The sequence below is a fragment of the Enhydra lutris genome, unplaced genomic scaffold (assembly GCF_002288905.1).
Source record: "Enhydra lutris kenyoni isolate GAN:26980312 unplaced genomic scaffold, ASM228890v2 scaffoldscaffold42, whole genome shotgun sequence".
Taxonomy (NCBI): Eukaryota; Metazoa; Chordata; class Mammalia; order Carnivora; family Mustelidae; genus Enhydra; species Enhydra lutris.
In genome coordinates this window covers 12523407-12542312 of record NW_019154126.1, presented here as the reverse complement: position 1 = coordinate 12542312, position 18906 = coordinate 12523407, and the positions used below count along the sequence as shown (strand labels likewise).

The 18906-nt window shown below is 35.7% G+C and overlaps 1 protein-coding gene across 3 annotated transcripts in view; it reads right to left on the bottom strand.

Annotated features, from left to right (window-relative positions):
- The window catches only part of LOC111155548 (UPF2, regulator of nonsense mediated mRNA decay), a 111224-nt gene that overhangs the window by 54913 nt on the left and 37405 nt on the right, over positions 1-18906 (bottom strand). For all 3 annotated transcript variants that reach the window (XM_022515762.1, XM_022515764.1, XM_022515763.1), the window contains exon 8: positions 14206-14291. In XM_022515762.1, coding sequence (XP_022371470.1) covers positions 14206-14291 — 86 coding nt within the window. The remainder of the gene's footprint in view (positions 1-14205; positions 14292-18906) is intronic.

Sequence of the window (18906 nt, the reverse complement as noted above, 5' to 3'; positions counted from 1 at the left end):
AATATTAAACTTCATCAAGTTTTACATTTTATCAAAGCTAGCTTATCAAATATTTTATGTACTTAATAGGATAATCATATATTTTCTTATTTTATATATAGGTTTCCTATTTAAAATATCTTTTAAATCATAAGATTAATCCTCTGATCCTGTTGGATTTTTATTTATTATACTATTAAATATGATTTGCTAGTTTTTTACTTGGAATTTTTATATGGACATTCAAAAGTGAGACTGGCCAATCCTTCAAACTCCCTTGCTCTTTGTTACATTCTGCTTATTCATAGTAGGAAATGGCAAGTTTGCTTTTCTATGCTCTAAAACAAACAACACAGCAGAAAAATCACTTTTCCATAAAAGACTGAAAGAACTCAAAAAAACTATCCAGTCTTACTCTATTTAAGATGAAATTAACTGATAACTTCACTGGTCTACTTTATCTTGAAATAATTTGGAAATATATATTTTCCCCCAAAATTTCAGTTTCGCTGTGATTCTTTCAAGTGCTTTTAAAAATATTTCTAGCATATCATCGGGCTCATTTCTTAAACTTTTAAATGTTCTTTTTGTTTAAATTTTCTAAATGCTTCCCTATTTGGATTTTAAGAAATAGCTCTTGAGTTTTTTTAATTAATTTTAATTTTGGTTGTCTTTCTCAATGTATTTTTCAATACAATTTAAAATCATATCCACTTAGCACAAAAATTTTAACCTAACTGTATCATTTCCTTTTTCTTCTTTTCCTTGACAAGTCACTTATACTTTATTTCATTATTTTCTTCTCTACAAAATCAACCCAATCTATATCAAACCCAATCTATATCAACTAAATCTATATTTTCCTAGTCCCAAAAGAAAGGTAGAGATAGTTAACCTTTCTAGAGGAAACCAGTCTGTGCTATCCATTCAGGTTCTTATCAGTGAACTAACAAACAGGTAAGTGCTTTCAGCTTCCAAAGCGATTTTAAAAAATAGTTTAAGGATTCCCTGGAAGATCTTAACTCTTTTATACCATTCCAGATAGTTAGAAATCCTGGGTTTTGTTCTGGCCACATGAAAGTGAAGTTAGATATTCTATTTTCTCGGAATCCTTTACTCATATAAAGCTCACCAAGTTCTTCCCAAACTAACACTTTTCTAAAATTCCTCTTTTGGGGCTCCTGGGTGGCTCAGTTATTAAATGTCTGCCTTCAGCTCAGGTCACAATCCCAGGTCCTGGGATGGAGTCCCACATCAGGCTTCCTGCTCAGCAGGAGGCCTGCTTCTCCCTCTCCCCCCTGCTTGTGTTCTCTCTCTCTCTCTCTCTCTCTCTCTCTCTCTGTGTGTGTGTGTGTGTGTGTGTGTGTGTGTGTGTCAAATAAATAAATAAATAAATAAAATACATAAATAAATTTTCTTTTCCATTATACCTGTCACAATTAAAAGGATGGCTGAAAGTAAATGCCACCCTGCCCTATTTAAATCTTCAATTTCTTGACTGCTCATCTATTACTTCGCAAAATAAAACCCCTTACGTTGTAAATAAGGTAATAAATTATATATTTCTTCAATGTTAATCCAGCTTAAGTATGCTTTTCTGTCTGTTCCACCCCTCTATGCATGCAAGGCTGCAAGGGAATGGAGTGTTAAATGCTATGCCAACCACATTAAAGGTATTAACCACAAAATAAAACATTTTAATGAAACTAAAGAGTAAAATTTATATTAAAATTTAAGCTAGGTATGTATTTTTAGACTTTTCTGCAAGTCAACTAGAAAATAAACTTAGATCCTCCCTCTGAAAACAATTTTTGTCTTCAGAGTGAGGATTATTTTTACCAACAGTTAATGAGTGAACCGTTTGAAAAAGAACATTTTTTTCTTAAACAATAAAACCTTGCTTACATTTTAAGGTCTCTTAAATCACACATTTAAGTATCTTACTAGCAGTTAATGATCATCAAGTTAGTAAACATCGAGTCATTAACTACAAGTAATAAAGAATGCAGAAACACATTTTGTTACTGAGGGGAAAGAAAAGAAATTCTTAAAGGTTTTTATGTCATAATCAAAAAGAAATGTCCAGCTTTTTTTTTTTTCTCTTTAAAATGTAAAGAATTTAAGTGTTGGAAGGTATTAATTTTACCTTGTTCAAAAATGCCTAGAAAAAGGAGGAATGTGAAAGAATACTGCCACCATTCAATTAAAAGAATACAAAGGATTTTCTTCATTGAAACAATGAAGCAGATGATTAAAACATATGAAACGTAACAAAATGTTGGAGTCAGTTACTCTGAAATCAACAACCAAACGCCCTAGAGACTTTTTCACAATGTTCCGCTCCCAGTGCAACAGCGCCATCAAGTGGTATAACATGCTAACACGCTTCAAAGACTAAGGAAAAGCTGTTGAAAGAATCAAACACTTCATTCTCTGAAGTTTATATTAATCTAAATCTAAAGAGATTCTGATCATCCATCTATAAAAACTTGGAAATTCATACAACTTCAAAGTCATTAAAAGCAATACTGGGTTCGACTGTACCAGAACAATGAACAAGTAAGCCGTTTCTAGGTACTTTACACTCAAAGTTCGTTTAGGGGAGGGGGCTTTTCTGAGATACTAAGCCCAATCTCTAACTTGATCTAGGTGGCGGATACATAGGTATATCTAAGATGTGAAAACTTTGTACAAAATTTCAATTATAAGTGTTAAAGTTAAATTACAAATTAACTATAAGATGATATGAAACATCAAAGGGAATTTCTAATAGATTTCATTTCTATGGAGCCCTTCAATAGGCTGAGATAAAATGCCAGGCTTCTAAGACTTTTTTTTGAGCAACTATTTATTTAATGAAGGAAAAACACACTAACAGTAAAAACACTGTTTCAGACTGGACCTTTAAAAACTGTACAGGTTTAAAAAAAATTTATACAGATGGACATTAAATTTTAAAACTTTTATGCTACAAATGACACCAAGAAAGTGAAAAGACAACTCACAAAATGGGAGAAGATACTTGCAAATTATATTTGATAAGACACACGTACAAAGAACACACAAAGAACTCTTACAACTCAGTAATAAAGAACATATTTTAAAAGGGGGGTAAAGGATTTAAACAGACATTTCTCCAAAAAAAAAACATACAGATGGCAATAAGCACATGAAAACATGCTTAAAACCATCAACCATTAGGAAAATGTAAATCAAAATCGCAGCAAGATACCACTTCAGACAAGGAGCTATAAGCAAAAAAGGGACAACAACAAGTGTTTTGAGGATACTGAGAAATTGGAGCCCTCATGCATGGCTCATGGGAATGTAAAATAGTGCAGCCACTGTGAAAAAGTCTGGCAATTACTGAAAATGTTAAAAAGTTACCACAGGACACAGCAATTTCACTCCTAGACATACACGGAGAGAAATGAAAATAATACCCACACAAAAACCTGTACACAAGCAGTCATGTCAACATTACCCCTAGTAGCTAAAAAGTGGAAACAATCCTATTGTCCCTCAACTGATAAATGAGTAACAAAATGTTGCGTGGAATATTATTCAGACTTAAAAAGGAAGAAATTCTAATACATGCTATAACATGGATGAGTTTTGAAAACACCATACTAAATAAGTTAGGTACAAAGGGCGTATGTTGTATTTTATTTATATGAAACACTCAGAATAGACAAACCCATAGCAATTAAACATAGGCTGGTGGTTTTTCTTTTCTTTTTTTTTTTTTTTAAGATTTTATTTATTTATTTAACAGAGATCACAAGTAGGCAGAGAGGCAGGCAGAGAGAGAGGAAGGGAAGCAGGCTCCCTGCTGAGCAGGGAGCCTGATGCGGGGCTCGATCCCAGGACCCTGGGATCATGATCTGAGCCAAAGGCAGAGGCTTAACCCACTGAGCCACCCAGGCACCCCAAGGCTGGTGGTTTCTTAGGGTAGGAGAAAAGGTGGACAGAGAAAGTATGGGGTTGACTACTAATAGAAGGTTTCTTTGGGCAAGATAAAAATGTTTTAAAATTTGATCATAGTGATAGATATTTAGAACACTGAGTGTATCACTTCAAAGGTGTGAATTGTACAGTATGTGAATTACAGCTCAATAAAGCTTTTTTTTTTTTTTTTTTTTTTTTTTAAGAAAAGATCCATAAAGGGGCGCCTGGGTGGCTCAGTGGATTAAAGCCTCTGCCTTCAGCTCAGGTCATGATCCCAGGGGGATCAAGCCCCGCATCACATCATCACATGGGCTCTCTGCTCAGCAGGGAGCCTGCTTCCTCCTCTCTCCTCTCTCTCTGCCTGCCTCTCTGCCTACTTGTGATCTCTGTCTGTCAAATAAATAAATAAAATCTTTAAAAAAAAAAAAAAGAAAAAGAAAAGATCCATAAAGAACCTTAAGAGTTATCTAGTTTAGTGCTTCCTAAACTAAAATATACAGATTAGGTAAGATAGCCAAATTCTCTACCAAACACTAGCTCTACAAACATATAGGGATCCCTTGCCTTTCAAAAGTTCACGTTATACCACTCTGCTTTTGCTTAAGACCTACAGCTATACTGGTTTTGCTACCTGGAAGAAATCCAGAGAGGATTTTTCACTTGCACAAAAAAGGTGAAAATCAAGTATCAGGTTCAGCGTTGGTTTTGCAGTGAGGCAGCTGCAGAGGCGGTGCACACCGGGAGCAGCCAGAGTGGCTCCATCCCCAAGAACTACACTCCACAGATTGACATCAAATCGCCAGAGCTTTCAACTGTGTCTGTGAGCATCCATGCCTTAGCTAGATTTATTTCTGGATTCTGTTACTAAGATGTGTCCCAAGTTATCAGAAAAGTCTAAGAGAGGTTTCTTCTCGGTGGTGGGAAGGGTCTGGGTACATTCAAAGACTTCCACATAAATTTATGGTAATTACTGCTTTATATGATTTCAACTTAAGAAAGATTTCAAAGGAACATTCTACTTTTGGGTGGTGGGAGAACCTGTATACAGTTGACCCCTAAACACAAGACTGAACTGTGCACATCCACTTAAATATGGATTTTTTCCCCAATAAATACAGTACAACACTGTAAATGTTATTTTTCTCTCCCTTGTGATTTTTTTTTTTATTTATTTGAGAAAGAGAGAGAGAGAGATCACAAGTAGGCAGAGAGGCAGGCAGAGAGAGGCGGGTAGGAGGAAGCAGGCTCCCTGCTGAGCGGAGAGCCGTATGCTCCATCCCAAGACCCTGGGATCATGACCTGAGCCAAAGGCAGAGGCTTTAACCCACTGAACCACCCAGGTGCCTCTCCCTTATGATTTTCTTAATAACCTTTTTTTTCCTCTACCTTACTTAATTGTAAGAATAGTATATAACACATGTAACACACAAAATACATGTTACTCAACTGTTTATGTTAGCAGTAAGGCTTCTGGTCAATAATAGTAGGCCCTTAGTTAAGTGCTGGGGGAGTCAAGAATTATACATTAATTTATGTGCAGAAGGTTGGTGCTCCTAACCCCCATGTTTTCAAGAGTCCACTGTATATATAAAACCTTTGGGCCCTCACAGCCATAGGCACTCAAACAACAAATAGTTTATTCTGATTTTGGTAGCACATTATTTGGTCAGCTCAGGCAGGATGGGCTGGATGAAGGAAGGAATCCTGGCCATAGTAAAAAAAGGAATCATGTCCTTTGGGGAGGGTGGGGGAGAGAAAATGCCACCCAAAAAGAAAGATGCACCTTATCAAAGGGGTCCCACAGAGTCTACGTGGACACAGCAGTGGGGGTAGATAAGAGCAAGAGCTAAAACGTGTAAAGAATCTCCTTGGCCCTCTCTCCCAAAGTGTCCTAGTTTGTCCCCAAGTCCAGAGGGCTCAAATAACTGCTACTCCTAATACACTAATAACTGGCTACGCGAGAGAACATTCTAGCATACTCACTCTAGACTCAACCTGCTTTGTTCCCTCTTCCTCCCACTCTTCCTAAAGGCGATCAGTCATCTCTTTTATTCAAGACAGAATGAATAAAATAAATAAAAGATGGAGACGGGTTTGTGAGCCTATGAGAGAAGGGAAGAGAAGAAATAAGGGAAAAAAAAGAGAACGAAAAATGGAATGAGAGAAGACTTAATGGCACTTGACTATTATTTTTACTCTGGCCTCCTTAGGGACCAAGCTATAATCCTCAGGACAACCCAAATAGCGCAGGTAAGGTAGAAAGAAGCCTCGGGGTTAAGGACAACAACAAAAGCCCTTCAAAATTAAAGGCTATCCCAATCAATAAAAATATGCAGTTAACCAGGAAGCATCAACCTTGTCCGAGACTCTAATTCACCATTTTAAAGATGTGTAAACAGAGTCCTTGCCTTTCCAAGTCACTCAGGAACATAAACAAGACAAGTTCTAGCTAAATACTGAAATCGTTAGAGGAGACTAGAGAGTACTATTTACACTAGAAAAGTAGACAGATGAGACATCTGTTCTTACATAAATTAGAGATTTTTCTAAAACTCAGCTCATCTGAAATGTTTATGAAATATGGAAATGCCAGTAAAGAGTTAACAGTCAATGCTACTTGTAAACTCCACTGCTGAACAGACTGCCCTCTATCAGCCAAACCATACTTAATATCTCTTTTATCGTTTTCAGTGAGAAAACGTACTAGAGAAATAAAAATTTAATGGCCTCAAACAAATCCCTATGAGTGTATCTGAAGCAACGGCAACAGCACTACCCAAGTGCTCCATGTGCTTCCCTATATTTTCCAAATGTCATTGTTGTCACCTTAGGCTTTGGGCTGAGTGAAAACGATGTGTAACTTTTTGTCCAAGGTACCCAGGAATGAGCTGAGATCACACACTGTCCTTTCATGCCACGACAATCCTGGAAGTAATGGCAACGATATAAGATGAAGTCTGTAAACTTCATTTTTCAGAGTAAATGCTAATGTTGCATAAGGTTTGAATGGAGCTACCAAAATCAATCCAGATTTGATGCAAGGTAAATTACAGCAGAAGCCACAAGTGAAAAGTAATCCAAACAGGGAAAATTTTCAAAATCTATTTATTAATATTATTAGCCACAATTTATTTAAAAAATACAGAGGGGTGCCTGGCTGGCTCAGATCATTCTTGGTCTCAGGGCCATGAGTTCAAGCCCCACACTGGCATTTACAAAAATAAAAATAAAGAAAGAAGAAGAAAAGGAAAAATTCCTTAAAACATACCAAAATTTACCAGAAAAATATTGCCACAAAATATATTAAAATGCTGGCCATTTTGCTGTGATTTTAAAAATATGAAATGAGAGGGCACCTGGGTGCCTCAGTCATTGCACATCTGCCTTCAGCTCAGGTCATGATCCCAGAGTCCTGGGATCAAGCCCCACATCAGGCTCCCTGCTCAGCAGGAAGCCTGCTTCTCCCTTTCTCACTCCCCCTGCTTGTGTTCCCTCTCTCATTGTGTCTCTCTCTGTTAAACAAATAAATAAAATCTTTAAAAAAATACATATATGAAATGAAGGGCACCTGGGTGGTTCAGTGGGTTGAGCCTCTGCCTTCGGCTCAGGTCATGATCTCAGGGTCCTGGGATCAAGGTCCGCATCGGGCTCTCTGCTTGGTGGGAAGCCTGCTTCTCCCTCTCTCTGCCTCTCTGCCTACTTGTGATCTCTCTATCAAATAAATAAATAAAGTCTTTTAAAAATAATAAAAATATGAAATGAACCCAAAACAAGAAATGAGGAAGGGAGCACAGGGGAGAACATACTTTGAGAACACTAAGACGCAGAAGATTAAAAGAAGACACTGAAAAAAGTGATTAGTGAGAATACAGTAGCTGGAAATAAGCAAAGGAGATTTTAGGAGTACCTAAAAAAGAAAACCAAAACAAGAGAACAGAACAATTATATATTTATACTTAAAGACGAAAATCAGGAAAACTTCCCTGAAGTATTCAATATGAACACTGAAAGGGCACGGAGAATGATCAACAACACTGAGGAATCTCCATCCTGGATCTCCACTGGATTTACTAGAGAAAGAGTTTCGGGCAGCCATATGAATGACCAAATCAATCACACAGGAGAAAAAGAAAAAGGCAGGCTGGCCTACAGCTTCTCCACAGTAACACCAAATGTCTGATGACACTGGGGTAACACCGATAAGGTATTTAAGGGATAAAGTATGAGCCATGAATCCTACAACTAGCTAAGCTGTCCTTCAAGAAAGAAATCCACAGACACATCACTGAATGTACAAGAGCTCAAGGGGTATTTTTTCCCAAGAACTCTTCTTGAGAAAATTATTAGAAGATGAACTTCAGCAAACCAAGAGATAACTAAGAAAACCAGAGAAACAGGGCTGGCTGGGAGCATGGAGTATTTTAAACTGTAGAACTAAGACAAAACAAACGAGGGGGTTAGAGTGACAAATTAGGATGCGTTATCAACATGGAGACAAAACGGGAGGGTGGACGCAAGAGAAGAGAAAAGGGGAAGTCTGGTAAGTTTGCTGCCTGCCTGCCTGTAGCGCTGCAAGAGAATTAACACTGAAAGCTGACAAACCAAATGACACAAGTCTGAGCACACTTAACACTGAAAAAGGAAATGTCAAGGAAGGTAACATTACAGACCGACACCAGGTGGGTAAGGAGAGGGAGAAGAAAGGAAGAGAACACAAGCTAATTTCATCATCACTTGTGGCAGGAAAAACAAAGATTATCTAAATAAATGATCATGAAGTAAACCAACAATTATGAAGGGAACTACTAAAATAAAAATGCAAACTTTCCTCAAATCAGAAAATACAAATACGCACATATGTAAGGCAAATAAAACAATACAGATTACATAATGAAAGACTTTTTAAAAATAAAACCAAAAGGACAAATAATATAACAGAACTTGGACCAATCATATCTATCTTATCAAAAAGTAAACAGGGTGCCCAGGTGGCTCAGTCATTAAGCATCTGCCTTCAGCTCAGGTCATGATCCCAGGGTCCTGGATCGAGCCCCACGTCGGGCTCCCTGCTCAGCCAGGGATCTGCTTATCCCTCTCCCTTCTCCCTTTGTTCCTCCCCCATACCTCCACTTTCAGCTCATGATCTAATAATAAAAAAAAATGTAAATAGCCTAACTTAATGATAAGAAACATATTTTTCAGAAAAGATCTCAAAGTAAAATTCAATTCCAGAATATATGAGACTTAACTAAAATAAAGTGATTCTGAAATACTGAATATAGAAGGTCAGTATAGAAGGTCAAAAGCGTATGAGAAAAAGAAATTAATACCAGATAAGGTAGTAACAGGCCGAAAAAGCATTAAGACAAAGAATGACACTTTATAGTGATAAAAGGTTCAATCCACAGTGAGGTGTAAGTTTTATCTTCATACAAAATAACAACAGTAACATTTAAAAAGCTGAAATCATAGCAGTTATTAGGAAAACACCACACATCAACAGCAGTCTTAATTCACCTTAGTCCAGAACCCCTGGGTAGAGAAAAAAAAGTCAAGAAAATGGAGAAACTTAATAAAAGTTAATTTAATACTGTAAACTTCCCTGATCAATACATCTAACTCTGTACCATAAAAACAGAGAACGTAACCTTTTTAAAAAAAAATGCTTGGGGGGGAGGGGCGTCCCCCACCTGGGTGGCTTAGTCAATTAAGTGTCCAACTCTTGGTTTTGGCTCAGGTCATGATCTCATGGGTCATGAGATGGAGCCCAGCATTGGGTTCCTAGCTCAGTACGGAGTCTGCTTGAAGATTCTCCCCCTCTGTCCCCCACCGCGCCCCCACATGCTCTCCCTCTAAAATAAATAAATAAATCTTAAAAAATAAATAAATCTTAAAAAAAAAATGCTTGTGGAATATTCACAAAGACTGACTATATAATAGGCCATAAAGAAAATTTCAAAAAAATCCAAAAAGTCTAGGCTGTATTTTTCATTCATAATGTAGTAAAAATATGAATTATTAACCAAGTCAGACAAGAAAACAGAACAAAAAAAGTCCCACTTTCTGGAAGTTTCAAACCTCTCTCAGATACCTCCTTAGGGAACAAAATGAAACTTAAAACTACAATTGGAGAATTTCTAAAAAACAAAAATAGAAATCACCACTTGTCAGAACTACAATATACAGCTAAGACCATTCTCAAGACAACATGTTAAATGCCAAAAAAGTAACAAAATGAATGAAGGAAAGCAAGAGAGGAGGAATTGGTAAAGATCAAAAGCCAAAAATAGTGAGTAAAAAAATAGTAAAATAGTGGAAAAAATTATAATTTGGAAGCTGGTTTTTTGGTAGGAAAAACAAAAATGGATAAACCTCTAGCTGACATGCTTAAGAGGAGAAAAAAGAAAAAGGAAGTACAAACACAGCGTTGTCTGTAATGGCAGACTGGAATGTCCAAAATGGTTAAATATAGTACATCCATAATTAGAAACACTGCAGCTTTAAAAGAACAAGGGAAATCTTTATATATGGATATGAAAGCTCTCCAAGATATATTATTAATGAAAATAGTAATGTTCAGAATGACAAGTACAGTAAGTTGCCCTTGTATAAAAAACAAGAAATACAAGAATTTATAATTACATTTTCTTGTACATGAAAAAGAAACTTAGAAGGATATATAAGAATCAAGACAGGGGTTTCTAGATGGAAAAGTGGAAACTGGGTATAAGGAGAAAAGGGTGGAAAGGATACTTTTCAGTGTTTGACACTTCTGGGTTTTGAGCCTCACTTATTTTTTAAAATGAAATTTTAGATTTGCATATGACCAACATTAATTCATCGAATATTTTCAAGCACTTACCAGAACTACACATGTTGAAAATATAAAAAATAAAAGATCCAAAACTCTCTTTTTATTTTTTAAGTAATCTCAACACCTAATGTGGGGCTCAAACTTACAATCCAAGATCAAGGGTTGCATGCTCTACCACTGAGCCAGCCAGGTACTTCAAGAACTCCCCAAAACTCCCTTTTTTTTTCCTTCCACATCTTACCCTTTTATTTTTTATTATTTTTTTATTAACATAAAATGTATTATTTACTTCAGGAGTACAGATCTGTGGAATCATCAGTCTTACACAATTCACAGCACTCACCACAGCACATACCCTCCCCAATGGGTTATGGACATTGGGGAAGAACTCCCTTTTAAAGAGCCTGTATTTTATACAGTTTGGTAAGGATACAGGTGGCAAAGCAATACTGGGAAATGTACCTGATTCTTCATACAAAGACGTTATGTTAAAAGTGCTATAACAGCATCTATATGTACATAATGGCATGAAGATGGCTGTTCAAAGATAGCTCTTGGGCTAAGATTTAAACGGTGAGCCAGAAATTTTCAGTGGAAAAATAAAGATTATCCCAGACAGATTAGAAGAGAGAGGCATGGAAGCAGAGAGTGGGAAGGGTATTGAAGAAATCAGGATTTTGCAAGAGAAGAGTGGACAGAATTCCCATCTAAAGCTGAAAGGGGGCTAGATAATAAGATAAGGCATTAAATACCATGGTATGTAATTTTATCACTGTCTACCTGTCCAATATTACTCTGAGTGCTGGAGATAAAGAAGTAAACATGGCCTCCTCCCTACAGCTTATTTAGTCTAGAGGACAACGTCCAGGGAAACAAGAAAGCAGTTCTTGCAACACTTTTCCCGTCTCTAAGCTCTTTGCACATACTCAGCTGCCTCCACGAGAATGCTCTCTCTACACTCCCCTTCCCCAGCCATCCCTGCCTACCTAATTCCTTTCTCAAGACTCACATTAAATGACCCTTGTTCCAGGCAGCCTTCTCAGACTCCCCAAACTAAATCAATCAGTTCCACTTGCTATATACTTCAAAGCATGCTGTTTTGATTCTTCTTGGTAACTGCACTTAGAAGTCTTTGTCTTTCTTCTTTTCTAAAGTGTAAGCTTTGTGAATACAAGAGCCTAATCTGTCCTATTTACCACTGTATCTCTAACACTAGTCTAGCACAGAATATAGCAGACTCTTAATGAATTAGTTAATAAATAAATAAATTTTAGGGACGCCTGGGTGGCTCAGTGGGTTAAGCCGCTGCCTTCGGCTCAGGTCATGATCCTGAGGTCCTCGGATCGAGTCCCGCATCGGGCTCCTTGCTCAGCGGGGAGCCTGCCTCTCGCTCCGCCTCTCTCTCCACCTCTGCCTGTCTCTCTGCCTGCATGTGTGCTTTCTCTCTCTCTTTCTGACAAATAAATAAAATCTTTAAAAAAAAAAAAAATAAATAAATAAATAAATAAATAAATTTTAGAACATAATCTTTTCTGATCACTCAGGTATATTATTAAAAAAAAAAAACCTAGGGGCGCGTGGGTGGCTCAGTGGGTTAAGCCGCTGCCTTCGGCTCGGGTCATGATCTCAGAGTCCTGGGATCGAGCCCCACATCGGGCTCTCTGCTCAGCAGGGAGCCTGCTTCCTCCGCTCTCTCTGCCTGCCTCTCTGCCTGCTTGTGATCTCTCTGTCAAATAAATAAATAAAATCTTTAAAAAAAAAACCTAAAGGACTGAATTTATACATTTCAGGTATATAAGACTACATATAGGTCTCTTCCTCATGGCTCTAGCGTACTATACACTTGTCTCTTTACTTTTTCCCTCTCCTCTCAAACCATAAATTGTCACCTACTACTACCTTTAAGTCTACATTTCTAGCAGATTCCAAGTACATCTAATTTGCAGCTATTTGATGAGCTAAGCAGATAAACTGAGTTATAAAGGATACAACCAGCAAAGACCAAATAATAATATGCAGTTTTTGAGGGCCTTCTTGGGGGGTGGGCCGCCAGAGGAGGGGAAGGGTGTGGTGGAACAGGACAGAGTAGGGATGAAGGAAGACAGGATGCTCTTTTGTAAACAAACTATTTAAACATCACTGCATGATCTCTTTTGTAAACAAAGACTTTTATTTTGCTAACTTTGGATTATTGTGTTATATTAAGTTCAAATAATTGTTAATAGATATTTCTTCATTCAAATAGAGTTGAAAAAAAATCTGTATAAGAGAACCACTTGAAAAAAATCAGTCCAAGATACTGAGGAAAAAGTATCTGAATTTTCATCAATGAGAGGCATACTCTTTTTCCCACTTACAAATACATAAAAGTGGGATGTGTCTCACAATTAAGGGCTTAACAATAATGGCAATATTTTTTCTTAGTTTTACATAATGGTGCACTTCATAACTGATGGCACCTTAGATTTGATGAAATCAAATGCATATTATAAAAATATTCATGTACATGACTTTCTCAACTAGAGAATGCTTAATTATTATTATTAATACATTCCATCTCTCTTATCCCACTAAGATGAAAAATCAAATGCTCATACTAATGATGCTGGCAGGAGGCAAAAACCCGTATGAAAGAAAAAGAAGTAGCGATTTGGTTTCACTGAGAAACCTTATATCAACAGATTATGGGCCTCCACCAACAAATGGACCTAATGAAAACTTTGCTTAAGAAACCTTTAGTGAAATCCCTCAGAACCCTTGCTTTCCGGGGTAGTATCTACATTAGCTATGTGGTATGTAATCATCGTAACAGTGAACAAAATTACTTAATTACTCACTGTTGAATAAACAGAAAAATATCTCCTCCAGGTTCGTAAGGTCAATAGACTGAGTGGTCCTCCATATTTCAGGATCATTAAGTTAGTGTAATTTACAGCACTATTATTCTCTAAAAGCATTATGCAACTAATATGTTGCCTGAATTACTAGCAACATAATCACGAATATAACTTTCAATTCTAAACTATCATAATTACAAAAACATGGAACTTTTCATTTAAATACAACTGCAAAAATTAGAAACACTAAATTGGTCTGACCCTTACACAAATAAAAACTCTCTAAAAAACTTATATACCTTTTGTTATTTTTTTCTTCTCAGAGGCAAAAATGTAAACCAACTGCTTCTAGAAATGATTAAGTTATTACTACTTTTAGGTTGTTATTATTCTCAAACATTTGCTCTTCAAATAACAGATTAGCATCAGAAGAAATATTTCCACTAAAACTAATGAACAAAAGAACAGAAATCAATGAGAAAAAAGTTCCAGAAAATATGCTAAAAATAATAATGTCTGTTGACAAGAAATGTTTTTAAAGAGATAGCTGAGTAAAAACATTTATCTTACAATCATCACTACAGCGTAAAAACACTAACAAATTACTTTTTGGTTTTTAGTACCTACCTTTGTCTGGGAACTATAAAGAGTGCCCGTACCAACTTCTTCCTATTCGCTTTTGTATTCATGTTCATGCAAAAATCCATTGCTGCCTAAAGGAGAAAAAGCAAACTTATTTTCTTAAAAAAAAAAAAAAATTTTTTTTTTCAATTTAGCTAATGAAAGCAGAAACCATGCATGCTACAAAGGACTTCTACTTGTTCCTAAACATTTCAAAATAGTTTTAGAACACTAGCATTGTAAGCATATGCCAAACTAAAAGATCACTGAAGTTTAAAGTCTTCTCTCTTTTTAGATCTCAAAATACATGTCTCATAAACTTTTTAGTTGCAACCTAGTGTTACAAACAGAAACCCAAGTGAGTGGACTGAAGACCTGCCACAAATTGTTTGGCAAATATTTATATGAAATGGCAATTAATGCCTCTGAGCTCACTGAAGTCAAGTAAATCAACATTAATACTGGAAAAATATTCTGACAGAATTAGAAAGTAGCAAGAAAAGTTATCAGAAACCAAGAAAATTATTGCCACTAATCAGGATAATCAAAAAAGAACAGAGATAAACTAGAAATGAGAGAATGGTATATATTATTCTCAGGAACATGTAAAAATAAGTGCCTAAGCATTGACTAAAAAGTTTTAGTTTAGTGTCAACAGTCAGATTCGACAACTTAAAGAAAAAACATCACAGGATTGCAATAAATACCCACACCTGTTATCTAGTGCAGCAATCTACCATTCCATACAGCAAGAACAAAGAAGCGTTCAGTATTTCATCACTATGTCTGACAATTAAGCATAAAAGAAAAGCTGAGAGAGGTTTGTGTTGTAGGAAGCCAGTGGAAGGCAAAAATATGAGTAATTGGTATTTTTAAAACATAGGTGTATATATTTTAAAATGTTAAAGATTTTCAGTATATTTGGTTAAGAAAAATAAGGAAGGTACACTTCTAAAAGGAATAAACTACCTTTAAATACACTTCTGAGGATTTGAAATATTGTCCTTCCATAGGTTCACATGTAATATAATGATTATTTTATCAATAATCCCAATCCTTAGTTTCTTGATTATCGGATGCACATAAAGGATCCACAGGTTCCAGATCTACTAAGGATTTCTACTCTTCACTATTGACAGAACGCACTGAAATATCTCCCATTTGGTTAAATCTTTTGAGGAAATGGCACAGCTAACACTGATTAGATTCAAACCTGGGACACTAACTCACATTCGCCAAGAATGTGTATTCGCCAAGATCAAAACTGTACATCAACATTAGTCAAGACAGAAAAATCAATTTAGAATTTTCTTCTACTTGTAAAGAGAGTATAATCAATGTTATTAAAGCTTACATTTTATAACATTAAAGCTTCTCATAGCAAATTAAAGTAACTAAAGTAACTTCTCATAGCAAATTAAAGAGAAAGGAGAAAATACAATAAATTTCCTATAATCAATTCACCCATTTGCAACATTGAAAAATTCTGGACCTAATAAATAGAAACCCCAAAGTCATGTACTCAGAAAATTAAATAGGTTAACACTGGAAAAGTTCGCATACAGACATACACACACAAACTCTCAAATCAACATTTTTGAAAATATTAAGAAACATTTTAAAAGGCCAATAATGGCTTAATGTTTCACTACAAATTAGAAAACATGAAAAATAAAATATATTTCAGTGATTACTTTAGAACTCTGTCCTTTAAAATACATAAATACTTTATTTAGATATTCTATCTAAATAAATTTTAGACAGAAAAAGCAATAATCACTTCACCTAGCACAATAATCAGAGGCCAGTTAGGTGGGAAAAAAAACCTACAATATTCAAAACTCTCCACAGATCAGGAGTCCTTAGAGCATTCCAATGCCTAACACACAGTAGGGGTTCTACTACTCTAAGTATATAGAATAAATAAAAGACAAGATGAGTAGAAAGTTGTTAGAATTATTAAATTTCAGAAAATTAAAAAGAGAAAAGTTGGGGCACCTGGGTGGCTCAGTGGGGTAAAGCCTCTGCCTTCCGCTCAGGTCATGATTCCAGGGTCCTGGGATCGAGCCCCACATCAGACTCTCTGATCAACAGGGAGCCTGTTTCCCTTCCTCTCTTTCTGCCTGCCTCTCTGCCTACTTGTGATTTCTGTCTATCAAATAAATAAATAAAATCTTAAAAAAAAATAAAAATAAAAAATAAAATAAATAAATAAATAAAAAGAGAAAAGTTTCCTATGTATATTATTCTTAGATTTAACCAGTCCTGTCCTTTTGGGAGAAATGGAAGCAAAGAGTCTCTCTGGCGGCATCTACCTGCCTGAGGAACAACTGCTGATTGGCAACTCAATAAGCAGTATTCTGAAAACTTGTTTCAAAACATTTTGGGTCAATGAAAGTTCAATAATCATTTCTTATTTTATTAAGTAAAAATAAATTCTTATGATCATCAAATGTATGTAGAAATAAACATTTATAAAAAATAATAAACAAATATCACCATGAATGACATTACTCACAGAAGTTACCTAAAAGAAATCTTCACTCTGGTTTCTATAGTGTTACATAATTACTGAATTCAAAGAATTCTTGGATTTTTCTGTTTCCCAAGTACTTTTCTCTTTAAGCCACTTGGACATCTGTGAGTGTATATGGAGGAAATTCCTTTCATGAGGACGCTAACTCCCCAGAGGAACAATCCCCAGAGGAACAAACTGGGGTCCCATAGGGAGGAGTGGCCCACGTGACCCTCAGAGGGCTAACTCAGAATTTACTATACAGTCATTACCTGCAATAACTCTTAATACTGAGCAGGGCACTAGAGGATAACTTCTAATGCAGACTCATTACAATAATGCTACTATATACAAAACTGATGAGTTCCTTCTCACCTTCAAGTTTCATGATACAACTCAACATGGGGTATGGGGATGAAGCAGGAGTGTCAAGGTATCTCTCTATCATCCTCTGTTTATGTCACATGAATAAATACATGAAAATTTGGCAGAGGAAATATTCATTCATATTTCAAACTTGCTAATAAGTTTTTGAAAACTGTACAATGACCTAATCACTCCAAGAAGCCAATTTGGAAACAGTTTCAAGCCTACTTGATTTACATGAATAGTTAGTGAAATACATCTAAATTATTTGAAGGAGGACTAAATGAGTTCAAAGCTGAAAAATAACTTAACTTCTGTCGTTCTCCACAGGAGACTGTCAGAGCATTATGGGGAAAAAAATGATTATATTATATTATACTTTGACCCAAAAAAAAAAAAAAAAAAATGGCTTAAAGCAAGTTTTCAAACTTTGGGTCTCAAAAGCCCTTTACCTGAAAGAACTTTGTTTACATGGGTTACATTTATCATCATTTACTGTATTAGAAGTTAAAACTGAGAGACTTTTAAAATATCATTTCACTCAAAAATACCAATAAATCTATTAGTTGTTACTTGTTTTTGGAAATAACTATATACTTTTCAAGATGAAAAAAATTTAGTGCCAAAAGTGGTACCTTTTTAGATAACAGCTATATTTTTGTATCTACTTATACATTCAGTCTCTCATGATGTGTTTTTTTGTTTTTTAGGATGAAGTAAATAAAGAAAATCCAACTTCACATATATACATAGCTAGAAAAGGGAGGTGTACTTTAGTATGCTTTCCACTAATTGTAGATATTCTCTGATACTACCCAAAACTTGACAAATGGTAGTTTCCTAACGGTTAGTTGCAATGTGGAACCAAAACCATATAAATCAATTTTTCATGCTACATTAAAATCCACTGGTCTAACTTGCACTTTTGAGTGAATCTTTTAACATCCAAGCAAGATTCTGTGAACACTGTCTTGTGGTTACTTAGAACAATGGTTCACTGAGTGATGCAGATCTTCCACAGACATAATTTTATATATTTAAAATTACATTATTTAAGAACATTGCCAATCTCATCAGGAAAGTCTCATCAATGAATCTCTTCAGAAAACAATTGGGAAGGTATCAAGCTTGTCGTGGTAGACCTAAGTTTCCCAAAATTCTAACTTTTGTTGAAAAAACTAATTCCTTCATTGGTAATAAATACTTTGTTGCTGTCCTTGAAGTGACAGGATCACCTTGTTCATGTTGGAAAACTGTCTGCTAAATACCCAAGTCTGAGTAAACAGTTTGTCCATCACTTCTTTCAAGTAAAAATGGTATTCTATGAAAAAAGCAACTAGTTCAGCTCGAAACTCAATCACACAACTGGATTTTCCCAAGACAACCTTGAGAAAGCAGAAGTGCCTTATATGAAAGTCCCATTTTTTCAGATTAAAAGGATGTGCATTCAAAGATCGAATGAAATAAAATCATAAATTTTTACAGTCATCAAGGAGAGTCTTAAGTGAAAGTAGCATTCTCTTTTTAATTGCAAATCATGGCAGCAAAGAATACAAAGGCTACTAGCACAGTTTTCACCCACTCATGCTAAATTGCCAGTTGCTTTTTCAAATGTCAAAAACAATGAAAAGGCAAAGCTAGTTGGGGGGGACCCTAGTTTTGGTATGAAAAGAGTTTTAACTTTACAGACCTCATGAAAGCGCCTCAGAAGACTCCAGGAACTGACAAAGCATACGTTAAGAATTTCGGGTCTAAAACCATATTTTTCAAACTGTGGGGTCTCTATATGAAGGGGAGAAGCATCAAGCCAATTCTAGACACAGTTT